The following is a 17402-nucleotide window of genomic DNA, read 5'->3' on the forward strand; positions in this document are numbered from 1 at the left end:
ACGACTGGAGTGGTATGGCCAGGAGCATACGGGAGGGGGTCTCGATAATCTTATGGTGGAGATGTTTTTAGAAACCATGAATACCATATTGACCACCTGTACCTGTTTTCATCAGTGTGTTCTGTACGTTGTCTGTGATGTCCTTATTGTGCAAGTGGGCATACCCACGTAGCAACCTCCCTACCAATGCTGCCAGTGCCAGTGTTGTCGGTTTTTCCTGGTCCCTGGCTTACTACCCTCTTTCCCTTTCTCTCGCACAAAGGAAGACTAAAGTAATCTGTGCCTTGCCCTCCAAGGAGAGTGGTGTAGCAGGTGGTGGCAGCAACAACTTGAATGCCTGCGCCTGCGCTGTGTCGACACGTGACCGGCCTGCCAAGCCCGATGAGTTTCTCCGGCTCCGAGTCTTCGGTCTTCGAGAGGCAAGAGCGGTGCTCGGCTCGAGTTCAGCAACTTGAAGTGCGCTTTACACCTTTACACCACCCGCTCATCAGTCTGCCTCGGATTACGAAGCACCCTGGGACACACAGTGCGAATGTGGTGGCATAGACCCTCACAATCATCAGTCCACCATGAACGGGGCCGGAAGCGGTGAGACAACCACGACGACGACGACGAGGCGCAACGCTCCGCTGCGAAACTTTGTTCAGGTCGCCAAAAGTTATGTCTTTGAGCAGGAGATCCAGAACTCGCTGCGTGAGACGGGCGTCACCCAGGCCAGAGAAGACAGCATCAGACTGGCCGGTGTGCAGTGGATCGACAATGTCAGACGAGCGTTGAAATTGTGAGTGCTTCCTGGAAACATGTCCCGCCTATACGCCTGTACCCTATACGTGAAGCAGCCCTCGTGATGGACTTGTGCCACGCTCTGAGCCGCTAAGTCCACTTGCTCACTATGGACACAGGCCAGTTAAAACATTCAACGCGGCGGTGGTCTACTACCACAAGTTTCGCCTGCAACACTCGGACGGCGAGTACAGTTTTGTGGTAAGTTCGGCCTTACACGCCTCGTCCAGTTGAACGTCTGACACGTCGCCATTCAGGACGCAGCAGCCGCAGCACTATTTACCGCCTGCAAAATCGAGGACACGCTCAAAAAGTCACGAGACATCCTCTGCGCAGCGCATAATCTAAAAGTTCCTCGCCAGGAGCATCTGTCTCCAGACGATCAGGTGCGTACGGCTACGACTCTGTCCAGTCCTCGCCGCTGAGGTGCGGGCCATTGACAAATCGTCTGCATCAGGTCTTCGAACACCAATCACGCACCATAATCGGCCTTGAACGCCTCATGCTTGAAGCCTCGGGCTTCGACTTCCGCAACCGCCACCCGCAGGAATTCATGATCAAGCTGGCGAAATTCTACCATTTCCCCAAAACCTCGCCCGTCCTCAAAACTGCATACGTCATGACGCTCGACCTTTACCGCACATTCGCGCCGCTCAAACAGCAGACGGCGACTATGGCCTTTGCGTGCCTCGAGCTCGCGGGACGGCTGCTCGGCGAAGAGCACGAAGACATTTGGCGGGGCAGAGACTATCAGACCTGGAAGATCGATCGGGGAATGGTGATGGGTACGTATTTGTAATGCAATGCAGTTTCGGCCGTCATGTCAATGTTGCAGAGATCCCGAGATGACGGTATATGAGACTTAATGAGACGAGCCGCGAAAGCTAACTCGCTTTGTACCTCGATGCAGAAACCCTCCTCGACTTGCTCGAGCTCTACACGCACCACCGCACCTCGACGGCGGTGGGGCCCGACTTCCCTGTCGATACGTTTCTCGAAGTCCGCATCCCCTTGAACCTCGAGTCCGAGGAGAGGAACCTGCCGCGGTACACGGCCTGGGTCGAAACGGCCGGCCGCGACGCGCCCCTCGGCTACGGCCCCGCCGCCGGGCTGAACGGGACTGGCAAAGCGAACGGCTCGCATTCCCGCGGCTCCAGCAAGAACGTCAGCCCCAAGGACGCCCTCACCAGTCCCAGCACGAACAGCAGTTCCGGGGTCGGCAGCGGGAGCACCGCCGCCACCAGCGTCCCTGGGGCAACCCCCGGCGTGAGACAGCGCGCAGGTGAGCGCGGCCGCGAAGGCACTGTCCGCTTCATCCTCAACCCGGATAGAGAGCGGGACGAGAGGGCGGTTGTCGAGCTGTTCCGCGGCCCGTGACCTGACCGTCTTTGTAACTGTCACTATGTTGGCACTGTTGACACTGTGCAGTTGCCTGCATGTGCATTCGCTTCCTACGACTTCTTGCTTAGGGGAGGGAGGTTGCTTCTTTCCTTCTGGGGCGTTTCGATTTGGCGCACATCGACATTGACATCGACGTTTGCTTTTCTCTGGCACTGGCATTGGCATTGGCATTGGCGCACTCTGCATGACCCTACTATGTTCACGAAACCAAAACGCGTGCTCTTGGGTTTTTGGGCGGAGCGGGGTCGAGTCGGGCTGGACTGGATTGTCTATCACAGGGGTTCGGGTTGCTCTTATTTTCTGCGCACGGCTGGTTGTTGGCAACCAGCAATGGCAAAGGGTTGGACGTTGTCGACATGGGGATGCTTTCCTCGTACTTTTACTACTACTACTGTTATTATAGTAAGAGCGGTGGCGTTTTCGGATCGGATATTGGAATACACTCCGCGGGACCAGACTACCTATGTATGTGTATATATATACAGACCGAACACGTCGGAACACAGCCGTTCACTTGCGCCTCCTCACGCAAGGCTGTATTGGGCCTACCAGACGGAATATCAATGTACCGTCCCGTCCCGTACAGTGCTATATTGTGTTTTGTTGCGGTCTGCCGTGCTTGTTGTGTTGCTTACAGGCTGGCCAGCATCGCCGACAGCTCCCCTTTGGAGTACTTGACAACCTTACCCTTCCCCTGCCCTTCCCTTTGTCGACCTCGTCCTACCTGACGGAATATCAATATGCCGTATCGTACCGTGCCATGTTGTATTTTGTTGCGCTCTGCCGTGCTGCTCACAGGCTCGCCAGCATCGCCGACAGCTCACCCTTGGAGTACTTGACAACCTTACCCTTCCCTTTATCGACCTCGTGATAGCGATCCCAGAAGCGCGCATACATGGGTTCGATCATGGCCTGGATCTCGCGGCTCATGGAGCTGCGGACCTCATTTTCCATGTGCAGCGACTTATGCCGCACGACCAGCTCGTCGAAGCTGGCGTTGAAGAGCTTGAATTTCTCCTTGATCTTGTCCTTGTCCTTGGAAGACAGCGATTTGATGATGCTCGAGCTGTCGATGGCTTGGCCGGAAAGCGGCCGGGCCGCGCCCGACGTGTGGATAGTATCCATCAGATAGGTCGACGGGTCGCGCCAGGCGGAGAGGTACAGCGACGAGCCGGACTTGCGGAACATGTCGAGCTTGGCGTTGTGTGGATTGATGCCCAAGTAGCGGGTCAGATCGGGCGAGGACTGGACGGCGCGCATCAGGACGGCGACGCTGTTGAGTTGGAAGATGCCCTGCAGCGATTTCTTTGAGTGGATGCTCCCTGACCGGGCGTTGAGGGCGGTGAGGAGCGTGTCCACGATGTCGAGCAGGTATTTGGACAGGAGCGTTGGGTTCTCGGTCGAAGGAGTGAGTTCGAGGTTGAGGCTGGATTGAGAGGACATGGCTCCTGGCGTGGACCGCCATTTGCCGTCGCCAATCGACGCCAGCAGCACGAGAAGCGGCCGGTCGAACGTGGCCAGGTTCTGCAGACGTTGCGCGGTTTGCGAAACGAGTGGGACCGTGTTCCCGTCGGGTGGGAGGGTGGTGATTGCCTCGGCCTGTTTTTTGGTCTGGTTGATCAGCTCGCTCAGCGAGGAGCGCGCGGTTTCGCGCACCGGCCGAAGCGCCTCGGCCATCTGAGGCCTCAGTTGTCCAGTGCGTGATTCGAGTCGGTAGCTCAGCGGAGTGACGAGGTCGAGAATCTCATATGCAAGGAAACAGTCGGTCAGGATGCGCGATTTGATCACGCTGTTCAGCTCCGACAGGGTGCGTGTGAAGGTGGACAGGGCTTTGGCGCAGGTCATCGACAGCACTTTGCCGGCGTCGTTGCGGAAGATTCGAGACGTATTCTCCGCTTCGGCAAGGAACATGGCTTCCATCGCGTTGGCGTACGGGCCGATCCCACTCGAGCCTTCACGGTACACGGCCGAATCATTTTCCCGCCGTCTCGAAGTGCTGATGGACGCAGTGGCTAGATTTTGAAGGCTGCTTTGGAGGTAGTCTCCTCTGATCTCGGCGTAGATCCGCGCGGCGGCATCCTCGTCACGCTGGCCCAACCGGGCCGACTGGGCTCCGGCGGCGGCAATTGCACTCGCCATCTGGCTGAGATATTGGACCTTGTCCTGGGGTATGGTGGGGAACGGTACTTGTTTGGTAATGTAATGGAGAGGCTCGATCGGTTGAGCATTCTCTTGGAGCATCTGCCGATACGTATCGTTCAGCTGGTTGACGCCCGTCAAGAGCAGGTTGTGGAACTCAGATATCGCTTGCTGGTTGGACCTCAGGTTGGTCGAACTCAAGTCGGTCAAAGCCTTGTCGACACGTCGCAATGCACCCAGATACTGCGGCAGCCCCGAGCTTTTGGGGCCGGCCCGGATGATCCCTTCTTCTCGCCCACGCGCGTCGAGTGGCTGCCGGAGTCTTTCAATGGCCTCATTGACCTTTTCGATATTCCGACTGGTGACTTGCAGTTGTTGCGTGTTGCTGTAGATTGGTCCGATGGCCTCTTTGACAATCTTGCCGCTGACGTCCAACCGTGCCAGACTGGCCGCGATCCGCTTGGTCAAGTCCTTGGTCTTCGCCAGCGAAGCTATTAGGACTTCCACTTCTGCACTCTCCTCCGCAAACGCTGCACTTCGGGGGGCCGCCATTGTGCACGGGAAACATGTAATAAGTGAGCTGCTCCACCGTCCAGGGCACAATCGAATCCACTAATAAGCTCCGGTCAGGATCTGGCCTGATGTCAACAAGGACGTCGCGGGGACGCGTCACGGTGATGCTGTTGAGATCATCTGTCCATCAAACTTGATTCATTTGGTTATGCTATGTGTGTTAGAATACTCCCTACTTCCTGGTCCAGGGTGTATGGAGGAGACAAACAATTGGAGGTGGTGGTTAGACACTGTTCAGGTTGCAATAGAGATACTACGGAGTATGAGGTTCAGTAGAGATACTTCGTGATCGCCAATAGTTACTTTATCTGGGCTAGCTCAGGAACCGGGAGCGGCGCGTTCCCCGACGTCATCGATTCGCAGCTGCGGCTGGGTGGCCTCAACAAAACCGGAAGGGACACTATTGAATCAAATCTTGAATGTGACATATAGCTTGCTTCTCAATACAGAGTATGGAATTCGACATCTGTTGACACGCTTCTTTTGCAGCGCTTGGGTCGCTATGGGCGCTGCAAGACTCCTCAATTCTTCTCGTCTGCGCCAGACAGCTCTTCTCGCGGCTGCCTGCGCTGGAGTTCACAGCGCCACACGAAGATCTCCTCTGGTCAGGCTCGACAGTCCATCGGGCACTCACATTCCTCAAGATGCCTCTCTCGTGTCCTATACTCGTCGCAAGCAAAACGACCGCGCCCAAGCTGAAGATGCCAAGCATGCCGCCACACCCGGCGATGTCCAGCCCATCGGCAAAGCCAACGATCTTGAACACTACACCCCTGCTTTCGAACCGGACGATGAGAACTCATGGGCCGTCTTCTCCCGGAACTTTCAAAACTTCAGGGAGGGCATTGCGAGCATAGAGTGGAGTTCCATCCCCGACAAGATCACCGACTTTGTGCTACCCAGCTGGGCCAAACTGCTCCCAGAGGGAATTCAAAAATTACAGCTCGAACTGTCCATGCAGCCAGGCTCTCTGGCTGATGAAATATGGCAAGAGGCCCACGATCCAGAGATCAATCCCGAGATTCTGTGGAATGCCACAGTCCGGGTGGGGGACACACTGGGTCCCGATGAACTCGAGTTCCGCCGCAAGAGGAAAGAGCGTGTAGTGAAGGCTTTGGCAAAATATTTGGACATCAACGAGACAGAGATCCACCCTGATGATGTCCCTACCATTGCTATGTGCGGAAGCGGAGGTGGCTTGCGAGCAATGGTTGCCGGGACAAGCAGCTATTTGAGTGCCCAGGATGCTGGACTCTTTGACTGCGTGACCTATATGGCCGGAGTGAGTGGAAGTTGTTGGCTCCAGTCGCTCTTCTTCTCTTCGCTCGGCAAACAGGATTTCAGAAGTCTCCTGAAGCACCTCAAGGCACGCCTAGGGACTCACATTGCCTTTCCTCCCGCGGCATTGAAATTGGTCACGAGCGCCCCGACGAACAAGTTCATCCTCAGTGGTTTCATCGAGAAAATAAAGGGCGACCCCGGCGCATCCTTCGGCTTGGTTGACGTTTACAGCCTTCTGCTCGCTGCTCGGCTTCTCGTCCCTCATGGCGACCTGGATGTTCATGATCAGGATTTGAAGCTGTCGAACCAGCGGATGTACCTCGCAAATGGCGAATACCCACTACCAATCTATACCGCTGTTCGACATGAGATTCCCGTCGATGAAGAAGAGATCGAGGAAGCAAAAGACAACTTGGCACTCAAGGAGGAGATCAAGGATAAAGCACAAAAGGAAGCTTGGTTTCAGTGGTTCGAGATGCATCCGTGGGAAGTCTGGTGTGAAGAGTTTGGTGCTGGGATCCCTACATGGAGCCTAGGCAGACCATTCAACAAGGGTCAGAATCAACTTCTTGACACCGGAGTGGCCTTGCCGGAAATTCGTCAAAGTCTTCTCTTGGGAGTTTGGGGCTCCGCGTTCTGTGCCACATTGTCGCACTATTACAAGGAGATCAAACCAGCCTTGGTCGGCATCGTTGGCTTTGGAGGCTTGGATGGTCTCCTGGAGGAAAAGAACGACGACCTGATGAAGATCCACCCAATCGACCCAGCGACGTTTCCAAACTTTGTTTACGGTATGAAAGATCAACTCCCGTCCACATGTCCGGATTCTGTGTTCAAAAATGGTCATCTTCAACTCATGGACGCTGGAATGAGTAATAACTTACCAATTTACCCACTTTTGCGACCGGGGCGAGACGTCGAAATTCTCATTGCTTTCGACGCCTCTGCAGACATTCAGCGGGAGAATTGGCTTTCTGTCGTTGACGGCTATGCCAAACAACGCGGCGTGAAAGGCTGGCCAGTCGGGGCTGGATGGCCCCAGGCCTCATCCAAACCACAGGAAAATGCCTTGGCTTTGGAGGAAGCGCAAGCAACATCGGCACAGGAAGCGGCCACCAAAGTGGCTGAAGCTCGAGAAGGAAGCCGAGAGGCAAAAGCTTCTGGATCCATCGGCAGCAATGCACCAGAAAGCCCGACAACTGGGCAAAGGCCCGATGCAGAGACCACTCTAGGTGCATGCAATGTGTGGGTTGGGACCAAGGCCGAACGATCTATTGATCGAGAACCACCGCCATCCAAACGTCTCGCCTGGGATGACCTCGATGATTCGACGTTCCACCTGATGCACCCTGAAGCTGGCCTAGCAGTTGTCTACTTCCCCCTAATCCCGAACCCAAAAGTCAAAGGAGTGGATCCGGACAAGACAGATTATATGTCTACCTGGAACTTTGTCTATACCCCTGAGCAGATTGACGACGTGGTGGCGCTAGCGAAAGCGAATTTCGAAGAAGGCGCCGATGTGACGAAACAGACGGTGCGCGCCGTATATGAGCGGAAGAAGAGGGTGAGGATGGAGCGCGAGGCAAGGGAGAGGAGAAAGGCGTGGAAGGTGACGTTGAGAGAGCATGGCGACCATTTTGGCGGGGCCTGAGACCACCAAGACCAAAGGCTGAACGCTGAATGATGACGGATCACATGAGTCTGGGTGTTTGTCTCGACGATGCAAGGTACGGCTGAATCAATGCCGAATCTGTCAAGAAAACTGATGATAGCTCGCTGTGCGGACTTGGTGGTACCGGCAGGGCAGTTGATCGCTAACGACGGGAGCTAGAACGACATAATGTGGTATGAGAAATTCGATACCATTATCAAACATGCCCCGGAGTTCTTCTAGACACCATACTTCCAACCCACCGTATCGAGCCTTAGGCCAGCCTCGTCTAGTCCCAGTACTTTGTCAACAACTCTTCTTCGATGCCGCTCCACCTGGCATACGCCGCCAATACTCTGATGAAGTAATTGACGACTCCTCCCTTGAAACCCGGAAATCTCATGTCTCCCAAGTCGGCGACCACGGCAGTATGCAAGATACTATACGGCATGCCGGTTTCTGGATCGGCCAGCCCGTCGCTGTTGAGCCCGAACATGATGTACAAACTCTGCTCGAACCCGGCGTGGGCGGGCAACACCCAAGCTTTAAATACGACCTCTTTGTCAGAGTCATTGAAAAAGCGATGTGGCACTCCGATGGGCACGTCGGCGCCCTCACCGGGCATCAGGTGTCTTGGCCCGCTGTCGCCCAATATCACACCCAGCTCTCCGTCGACAGGTTGAAACCGCTCGCTGTACGACGTGTGGTAGTGCAGAGGGGGCCCGCCGCCAGGGAGGCAGGTGGCGGTGGCCATGCCTGCCTCACCGGCGGTCTCGTATCCATATTTATTCCAGGTGACGATCTCGCCGGTGTTTTTGTTGATGATCGTGCGGCGGGCGGGGTCTAGGACGCCGGGTGGCACTGTTCGATCGCGTTTGGCTGGATTTGGAGGATTGTCGGTGGTCTTGGGCATCTTTTCTTTTCTTTCTTTCCTCTCTTTCTCCGACTGCGTTGACGGTGGTGTGGTAGATATGCAGCTGCGTGTGCGTTGCTGCGTGTGTGTGCTCTTTCTGCGACTCTGATATCGACGTTTAGTCCTTGCTGACGGTTCAAGCTATCTAGGGCTGAGGATGGATTGGACAGTGACGGTGGTTTCGCTCAGGGCTAGGTGTCTGTGTCTCTGATACGGAGATAGAAACATGAACATCAACGCCTGACTCCCATACATGAGCGCACTCTATATATATACACAAGGGAACTAGTCTCTGCTCAAACCCCCTTCTTCCCTTCCCTTTCTTTCCTTCCCTTCATGGATCATGACCATGCCTGATAGCGTGGCTGTAACTGCAACTCTAACTATACCAAACGCTAACAAATGACCAGTGTGCCTGGATGGATGGGCATTGGATGGCCTTTTGTCGCTCAGAGGTACAGTACACTAATTAGGCACGGGGCCTCCGTCCACAGCACAGGTATGTAAGCACGCCAGCTGCAGCCAAGTGGCTGAGTCTAGACATACTATCTACATAGTAGTAGTAACTTATTCCTCCATCGATTCGATTGGAGTTCTGAACATCCATTGAGATTGAGGAAGAGTTAGCACAGCACAGCACAGCATAGCCCGGTAGAATCCTGGATGACTTGCTCCCAAGACGAGGAATATCCGTTTCGAGATTCCACAATATAAAGATAACGCACTACTAGTGATCCTAGGAGGTCTTGAGACTAGCAATGCTGCAGTATATCATAAGTTATCCCTGTTCGGTGTTCGAGAATCTACCACGCAATTCATTGTCCGGTATCAAAGACAAGCAGTATCCCTTTTCGGATGCCACGTCTAGATCTTTTGGTTGGGCGTCAGAGGTCTAGAGAGACTTATCCGTATCCGTATCTGGACACATCCATCCCTACTAGGTATAGGGAGCTGACATCGATCCAGGATGAGTGTCATGTCGGTACATGTGTGTGCGAGATACTACCTTTTACCGACCAAGACGACCAAATTCCCAAAGTGGCAGTACGTACCGAGCGCAGCGTACACGTAATCTCACCAATTGGACTCGCCGACCAATGACCAACGACCAATGGTGAGGTACGGATGATAACGTGGTCATGTGACTGCACGTGACATGAAATCGGGACGTCGTTGACTACGGAGTACCAATCTGAACACTGAACATCAATATCAGAGACAATTCTGCCTCAAACACTTAGGCCGTTTCTTAAATGTTACCGCCCCGTCATGGTACAACCATTGGATACATGATCATCTCCCAACCAAGATGAGGCTGGCGCCGCCGTCGTCAACATGCCACAAGCGCGCCAGGTCCTCTTCCGCATCTTCTATAGCACCTCATTCACAGTCGTCTTCTTAATTTTGGTCGGCTTCATCTGTTTCACCCCCGCCGATGCCATCTATGAATCCTACAAGCGGCACCGGCTGCTGGATATCTTCCTCATCACCGGCGCCTATGTCTTGACCGCCTTGATCGCCGCATTGATGTATGCCTCCCGCCTCTACACAAACCGCTCGGTGCTTAGGGACATCCCGAAGACGTTTCTGCCCATTGAAAAGGAGGACTTGCCCGGAAAACGAGTCCACCGTTTGATACAGGACTGTCTGGAGCGAAGTGCAGTCATAGCGTACCAGGCCCGGCCACGAAGCCGGAGGATTGAGCACGAAACCGAGACCGCAGGCGCCAGGATGTTGGCCCTGACCAACTCGCCAGCATACACCGATCAGAATATGGAGCCGCCGTGGGGGGAGATAGCTCATCCGGGCTGGTCCTCCCCGGCGTTCAAGGAGATGCCCAACCTCGAGTACGCTACTGTCGTGGACGAGTTGACCGACCTTGTCGAAGCCAAGGCTGTTAGTCTTGCGCCTCTCGACCCAAGGGCCGAACCCGGTCCAGATGGCACGCCCATGCCGGATCCTCGTGTGATCGATGAACTCGCTCGCCCCGAGGCTATCGGCATGCGACCGTACTTGAGACATCTTATAGACCTTGGCGTGGTCCCCGACACGCCGCTCACCGCGGCATTTTTGGCGGCCTACGAACGCGCTCGGTTCTCCTCCAAACCGCTGACTGATGGGGATTTCCAGGCGTTGATGCGAATGTTTGCCGAGCTGCTCCGCAATATGGCTCCTGTGAACGCCGAGCTGCTTGATCTCGACGCCTCGTCCTACGAGCCGACCTTGTCTGAAGCCTCCAGTGTGTCGAGCCACGGCCTACACCAGCGGCCCCCTGATCCCGAAACCTCATCTGCCGCATCTACATTCTCGAATTCTGGGTCTGTGCGCCATCACCAACCTCCTCCACGGCGCATCTCCGAGGACTCTGCCGCGCCGTCACTCTCGTCCCTCGAACAAGAGCACGACCATGCGCACAACCAAGAAGAGGACACAGACGCACGTTCGCTCCGCACTGCGCCAACCACGATATCTCGCTCCCGCTCCAGACTCACCCTGGGGTCGAATTCGCTCATGGTGTCTGCCGCATCCCGACCGAATCTGCATTCCGCGTCGTCCCACGAATCCTTGCACTCCAGGCTCTCTTCACGGTCGCGAAGGACCCGGCGAAGCGGACCCTCCAACAGGAACGTGATTCGTTTGACGAGAGATAGTGAAGGTGGCGATTTGCCCTATACGATTCAGTCCCTACCGAGTCAAGACGGATCCCGACGTAGACCGGCACAGAGTGATGACGATGATAACTGGATATAAAATCTATCTGAGATAATGCTTGTGACGATACCTTAACCTTAATCTTAATGGCGCCAGCAAGGCGTTTGCTACACATGGAGGGAGTCTCTTGCCAACATAAACCCAAGGTGGTTGTGTAAGACTGCAACCCTGCGATCCGTGAAATCCAGTTTCTTACGTTGGTCATGCGAGGCTCACACGCTGAAACAATGCTTTTAACACGATATCTTAGACACTCGTGGTCGTCGTGCCGTCTCATACGACACAAGGACGCCGCAGACTGCCCTACCCATCATCCAATTCCCCTTCCTTCCAAGTCCAAAGCGACAGATACTGCCTCTTTGCTATGCAACCCTGCCCCTGTTTATCCGTGATGGGTTATAAAACCAGATCGTCGTCGTCATTACCCCTCATGCTGTAAGCATTCAGGATCATGTCATGCTCATTCGGTCACCATACCGCCGCTTCGCCCCTTGAAGCCTGGGAAAGCCTCGATCAACTCGTCGGCCTCATCTGGCGTAACGCTCTCCTCGAGCATACTCGTTGCCATTGCGACGGTCTCGTCGTGGATCAACTTGTCGATATAGAAGCCCTCGGAGAACGCCAGTCTGGTCAGCACGACGCGATGTTTGTGGACTCCGCCATTGACCACCGACAGTTTCTCTTGGAGATTGATCTTCGCGCCCTGAAGCTGCAACACGTGGTAGAGCAAGTGAACACCTTTGTTGACAATCTCTGCATGCAGAGCGTGACAGGGCGTGAGCTCGTACATTGCCGAGACCTCGTCGTACAGACTACGGACAATACGTCCGATGGCGCTTGGATGGCTCGCAATGAGTTGGCTGCCATGGTGAGCCTGATCATCGTGCGGATGCGGAGACGATCCGATGGCAATGTTGATCAATAGATTCATGACCTCGACCCGCAATTGACAGATATCCTCGGAGGTGTTGGGAGGAAGCCCATCATCCACTTTAGGGATCTCCCAAAGGAGGGAAGAGATGCGGGTCAGCAAGTGGTGTTCCATATACTCCTGTGAATCATCAACACAGATGCTACCAAATGTTGAAGGGAAAGTGCTGGTGGCAAGCAATTGGAGCATGATTGTGATGTCTGCAACCGGCTGCCATACGGTAAGCATCATTAAGATGAAGTCCGGAGGCATTTCGCGCCAGAGTAACGAGAGAAGGTCTGGCTCATCGGAAATAGCGTATGCAATCGTCAGAAGCAGTTCCATGCAAGCTGTCCCATTGACGTCGTGGTTCAACAGAGACTGAGGAGTCTGGCGCACCTCTCCAAAGGTGGAAGGGTTCACTGGAGAGTGCTTGAAGCGTGTTCTGGCATTGATGTACGCGGAATTCTGGAGAACTAGCGCAAGAGGAGCAACCGTGTCTGCGTCAAGAACAGACAGGTCGAGTTCAATGACGTGCTTGATAATCTGGGTAAGTAAAGCAACAGGCTTGTAGTACTCTTCCTTCAACGATTTAGACCAAAGGTCAATGAGGATGTGCAGGACATCACGAGGAAGATCAGGGCCTTTAAGACGCGCTGTCCTCTCGAGTAGGATAACTGAGAACGTCTTGGATGGATTGCTTGGAGATGAGAATCCAACCAGGGCTTCAATCAATGTCTGCCCTTTGACCCGGTACTCCAGAAGATCTTGTAGGAAGCGCAAATTCCGCTCAGCCTGCTTGTCGGTTCGGACAATGGTAATCGATTGATCCTCAACTTGCACCGGTTGTGGTTGCGGTGGCGGCGGTGACTCAGGAGGTATCGTGCTAGGGGGTCGGAGCACCAGAGGCTTGACAGGACTCGGGACATCGGCCTTCCGCTTCCTCTTGTTGGCAGCAGGAGGAGTTTGGGGCTTTGAGCGCCGACCAGACTTCGATGGGGAGATGGCCATTACATCGTCGTCGTCGAAGCCATCACGGAGAGAGCTAACCATGCCGCGTTTGGGAGTCGTCGTCGGGTTGTTATCCTTTGCCGGTTGTTGCCTCTCTTTAAGACGTTGCTGGAGCGCCTTGCTGTTTTGCAATTCCTGATTGTATTCCTGCTGAAGGAAGTTGTACCTGGTGGTAAGGGTGTTGTTCTTTTCCATCATCGCCTGGAGAGCGGCTGTATGTTTTGCGGATTCTTCTGCCATTGTCTTTTGAAGAGCGCTTATCTGCCTATCGAAGACCTTGATCTCTTTCTCAAAGTTCGCCCTGATGATTGAAATTTCGCCCTTCTGCATCATAACCGTATCCTTTGTCGCTTCCAGCTGACGAAACAGTTCATCCCGGTGCTTCGTGAGCTCTTCGAGGTGTGACCGATTTACGTCGCTTCCATATGTCTGCTGTAGTTCGCCTCCACCCTCTTGCGAGGGCCCATCCAGAAGCATTTCCTCGGATCTTGACGGAACACCATGATATCCGCGCTCTGATGCGTTTGGCTGAGATCTGTCAAATTGACGCTGAGCGGTTTTTGGATTCGTAGGCATAAAAGGGGCTCCGTCATACGTATGGCCGTTGCGTGGGTGCCGAAACTGTCCTCGCTGAACCACTGGTCGACGCAACGGATATGCTTCATGTTCGTTGACTGGCGTTGACACGCCATCTTCACCAACCAGCTCAAAACTTTCATCTTCAGACTGTGGTTCAGTGAGATGCCTCTGAATAGCGGGGTGTCTCAGCGGCGGGTTTGTGTTCAGCGGTGCCTGGGCCTGAAGTCGATTTGGGGAAAAGGATGTGTGCTTCTGTTGTGCATGTGTGGACATCCGGGCCTGCAACGAGGCTTGTTGGGTCGAAAAGAGGGCATGTTGTTCGAGTTCCTGAAGAGCAGACTCCGACAGATTATCGAAGTCGTCGTCGAACAGATCTGTCTCGTCTTCGTTGTCGTCCATGCCATTCATGTTTGACCTCCATGGGGAAGGCAAAATGAAGCGTCTCGACCAGTTTCACGCGTCTGAGACTGCCGGCATGGGTTTAGCATCTAGTCGGAGGCAATGTGCAGCCAAACAACACGTAATTAGACGCGGGATGGGATCAGTGAAGGGATGAGCGACGTGGTCGTGGTCGTAGTACTACCTTAGTGATGATGGTTCGTGGTGGTGACGGCGGCGGAGCAGATGCGTGTCAAATGTCGTTGTCATTATTGCTTGCGCTGCCTGCGCCGCCTGCGCCCGCCATCGCTTGTCAGGGTCCTTAGGTCCCAAGCACGAGCACCCGGATGACGCAAATCTCTTCTGCTGCCCAGTTTATCCGTACAGATACTACTAAATACTGTAGGTTAAGGTACTTGGTACTCCCAAACTTGTCAGAGGCTGTATGTACCTCCTCTCTATAAAGCAACTGGTCCACGACACTGCTATCTCTTGGTTGATAACGGAGGCTACGTTTTCGCGTGCACACCGCGTCTAATCTTGTGGCCTAGTTGCGCACCACATAACCACACTCCACCGTCCTGCGATTCCTCGGCAGCCTGAAATCAGCTAAGATTACAGCGTACTGTCCATCCAACTTTTGGGCAGCACGTGTCAAGATATCCCCTCCCTTCGCAGTCTACAGTTTGCGACACCACATCGATTGAGACTCCCGCCAACCCCCTCTCAAGCTCCTGTCCTCCGGAGACCGCTCTCCGTGACCATATTACAATGCCTAGGCATAGATCCGTCAAGTTCCAGCATCGCGGCAATGGCAATGGCAATGGTCACGACCAGCGACGGCAGAGCCTATCTACAGCCAGCGACAGCACCTCCGAACCTCCGAGCCCTTCAAGGGAGGGCGATAACAGTCGAAATGGCTCCATCGTCAAAGGAGAAAAGGAGGGTGATGTGTCGGACTATGAAAAGAAGAAGGCAACCTTCATAACGCGAACAATCTGGACCTTCGCCATGATCACCGGATTCTTTGGCGCCATGTTTGCTGGGCATGTCTATGTTCTCATGATCATCACTGCTGTCCAAATCGTTTCCTTCAAAGAAGTCATAGCCATCGCTCAGGTCCCCACAAGGCAGAAGAACCTTCCGCTTACCAGATCTCTGAACTGGTACTTCCTGGTGATAACGATGTACTTCTTGTACGGCGAGAGTGTCATCTACTACTTCAAACATATCCTTTTGGTGGATAAGGTTCTGCTCCCTTTTGCGACACATCATCGTTTCATCAGCTTCATGATGTACATTTTCGGTAAGAATGCACACGTGTCTGCGTCTGCACCGGACCGCCGCTGACCCATCTTAGGCTTCGTGTTCTTTGTCGGGTCGCTGAAAAAGGGACACTATAAGTTTCAGTTCACTCAGTTTGCGTGGACTCACATGGCCCTCTTCCTCATCGTCGTTCAAGCGCACTTTATGATGAACAACGTTTTTGAGGGCATGATCTGGTTTTTCCTTCCGGTCTCCTTGGTCATTACCAACGACATTTTTGCCTACATTTGCGGCATCACGTTTGGCCGCACACAGCTTATCAAGATTTCTCCCAAAAAGACTGTCGAGGGGTTTGTTGGAGCTTGGATTTGCACCATCTTTTTCGGATTTGCCCTCACCAATATCCTGATACGCTACAAATACTTCATTTGCCCTGTCAACGATCTGGGCGCCAATATCTTCACTGGGCTAGAATGTACACCCAATCCGGTCTTTGTGCCACAGCCTTATTACATGCCTGCATGGACCGGAGTGGAGTATACCCTCTGGATTGAACCCATGCAGTTTCATATTCTCATTTTTGCCACCTTTGCATCATTGATCGCACCCTTCGGAGGCTTCTTCGCTTCGGGGTTGAAGAGGTCATTCAAGATCAAAGACTTTGGCGACAGCATCCCGGGACACGGAGGCATGACAGATCGGATGGACTGTCAGTTCATCATGGGGTTCTTTGCTTACATGTACTACGAAAGCTTCATTGCCGTGTACAGAACCAGCGTGGGGGCCGTCATCGAGTCGGCGATTGTGGGCCTGACCCCTGAAGAACAGGTCGAAGTGGTCAAAGGTCTCGGAAAGTACCTCTATAACCAGGGTGTAATCTCGCAAAAGGTATGTAGCCACTATATTTTGCACAAAAGCTAAAGCTGACAGATCGCAGGTTCTAAAATGTCTCGCAACCGAGATTTCAAAACGATGAATCAGCACGATGATTTGTTGTTGGTACGGTACCTTTAAATTTTCTATCTTGACCGACCTGTCGGTATTTTTCAGGACACCGGTGTTCTTGACGCATGGCGGTGGAGTCCTCTTTCTCGAGCAGTGGTCAGGATGGATGATGTCCAACCACGCCCCGTGTAGGATTTACGATCCACGATTTTGCTGAATGCATACAGCGGAAAAGGACTTTGTAAAGTTTCGGGGGGTGCACAACCAGTTTGTCGCCAACTTGTTTGTATGACTTGAGCGTGGGTGACGAGTGTGTAGAGCCAGGATTTGGCGCCCGAAAAGTCGAATAGCTTCAATTGATTTGCTGGAAACCATGGTACTGTGACGCGGCAATTCTGCAAGTTGAGAATGGCAGTGTTGATGGCTTCAACCTTGGCCTCTCCCTCTCCCCCGACCACGACCACCTCTCACTTGGCCGCGACCTCTGTCCCCCCTACCACCCTGATCTCCGCGATGCCCCTGACCTCCCCGTCCCCGTTGGCCGTGACCACCTTGCTGATTCTGCTGTTGCGATTCCCGCGCCAGCTCTATAATTTCTTCCGGTACCCGTAAATATTTGATCTGATTCACCATGTCAGTGTGAACATTGGAAAACATTATGGTGTTGGACGTTGGGTTTGGCAGTCACGAACATTGTTTCCTCTGACATAAGCTTCGGGAAGCCTCCAGAACCTGTCGCCTTCGGGACTCGTCTGGACGACCTCTTTGAGAGTCAGGTTCATCCACGTGTCGCAATTGACCAGGTGGCCATTCAGCGTCTCGCCGTTCTTGAGCTCAACCAGCATGGGATGGCCCTGAGC

The 17402-nt window shown here is 53.9% G+C and overlaps 8 protein-coding genes across 8 annotated transcripts; 4 read left to right on the plus strand and 4 right to left on the minus strand.

Annotated features, from left to right (window-relative positions):
• Positions 1-569: 569 nt before the first annotated feature.
• On the plus strand, positions 570-2160 carry A1O3_10214 (uncharacterized protein; the record flags this gene model as incomplete). The annotated part of the gene is made up of 5 exons (XM_007740304.1): positions 570-781; positions 903-984; positions 1041-1169; positions 1241-1568; positions 1694-2160. The coding sequence occupies 5 exons, from the start codon at positions 570-572 to the stop codon at positions 2158-2160; spliced, it is 1218 nt and encodes a 405-aa protein (XP_007738494.1).
• Positions 2161-2976: 816 nt separating this feature from the next.
• On the minus strand, positions 2977-4875 carry A1O3_10215 (uncharacterized protein; the record flags this gene model as incomplete). The annotated part of the gene is made up of 1 exon (XM_007740305.1): positions 2977-4875. One exon carries the CDS (start codon positions 4873-4875, stop codon positions 2977-2979), a length of 1899 nt encoding a protein of 632 aa, XP_007738495.1.
• Positions 4876-5398: 523 nt separating this feature from the next.
• Positions 5399-7828, plus strand: A1O3_10216 (phospholipase A2; the record flags this gene model as incomplete). Its single annotated transcript, XM_007740306.1, has 1 exon — positions 5399-7828. The coding sequence occupies one exon, from the start codon at positions 5399-5401 to the stop codon at positions 7826-7828; it is 2430 nt and encodes an 809-aa protein (XP_007738496.1).
• Positions 7829-8117: 289 nt separating this feature from the next.
• A1O3_10217 (uncharacterized protein) lies at positions 8118-8741 on the minus strand (the record flags this gene model as incomplete). The annotated part of the gene is made up of 1 exon (XM_007740307.1): positions 8118-8741. One exon carries the CDS (start codon positions 8739-8741, stop codon positions 8118-8120), a length of 624 nt encoding a protein of 207 aa, XP_007738497.1.
• A 1335-nt stretch (positions 8742-10076) lies between these two features.
• A1O3_10218 (uncharacterized protein) lies at positions 10077-11492 on the plus strand (the record flags this gene model as incomplete). Its single annotated transcript, XM_007740308.1, has 1 exon — positions 10077-11492. One exon carries the CDS (start codon positions 10077-10079, stop codon positions 11490-11492), a length of 1416 nt encoding a protein of 471 aa, XP_007738498.1.
• Positions 11493-11913: 421 nt separating this feature from the next.
• On the minus strand, positions 11914-14361 carry A1O3_10219 (uncharacterized protein; the record flags this gene model as incomplete). The annotated part of the gene is made up of 1 exon (XM_007740309.1): positions 11914-14361. The coding sequence occupies one exon, from the start codon at positions 14359-14361 to the stop codon at positions 11914-11916; it is 2448 nt and encodes an 815-aa protein (XP_007738499.1).
• A 741-nt stretch (positions 14362-15102) lies between these two features.
• On the plus strand, positions 15103-16518 carry A1O3_10220 (phosphatidate cytidylyltransferase; the record flags this gene model as incomplete). The annotated part of the gene is made up of 2 exons (XM_007740310.1): positions 15103-15637; positions 15692-16518. 2 exons carry the CDS (start codon positions 15103-15105, stop codon positions 16516-16518), a joined length of 1362 nt encoding a protein of 453 aa, XP_007738500.1.
• Positions 16519-17009: 491 nt separating this feature from the next.
• Positions 17010-17387, minus strand: A1O3_10221 (uncharacterized protein; the record flags this gene model as incomplete). Its single annotated transcript, XM_007740311.1, has 2 exons — positions 17010-17129; positions 17235-17387. 2 exons carry the CDS (start codon positions 17385-17387, stop codon positions 17010-17012), a joined length of 273 nt encoding a protein of 90 aa, XP_007738501.1.
• Between the last annotated feature and the right edge of the window lie 15 nt (positions 17388-17402).

Source organism: Capronia epimyces, assembly GCF_000585565.1.
Source record: "Capronia epimyces CBS 606.96 chromosome Unknown aczIQ-supercont1.11, whole genome shotgun sequence".
NCBI classification, from domain to species: Eukaryota; Fungi; Ascomycota; class Eurotiomycetes; order Chaetothyriales; family Herpotrichiellaceae; genus Capronia; species Capronia epimyces.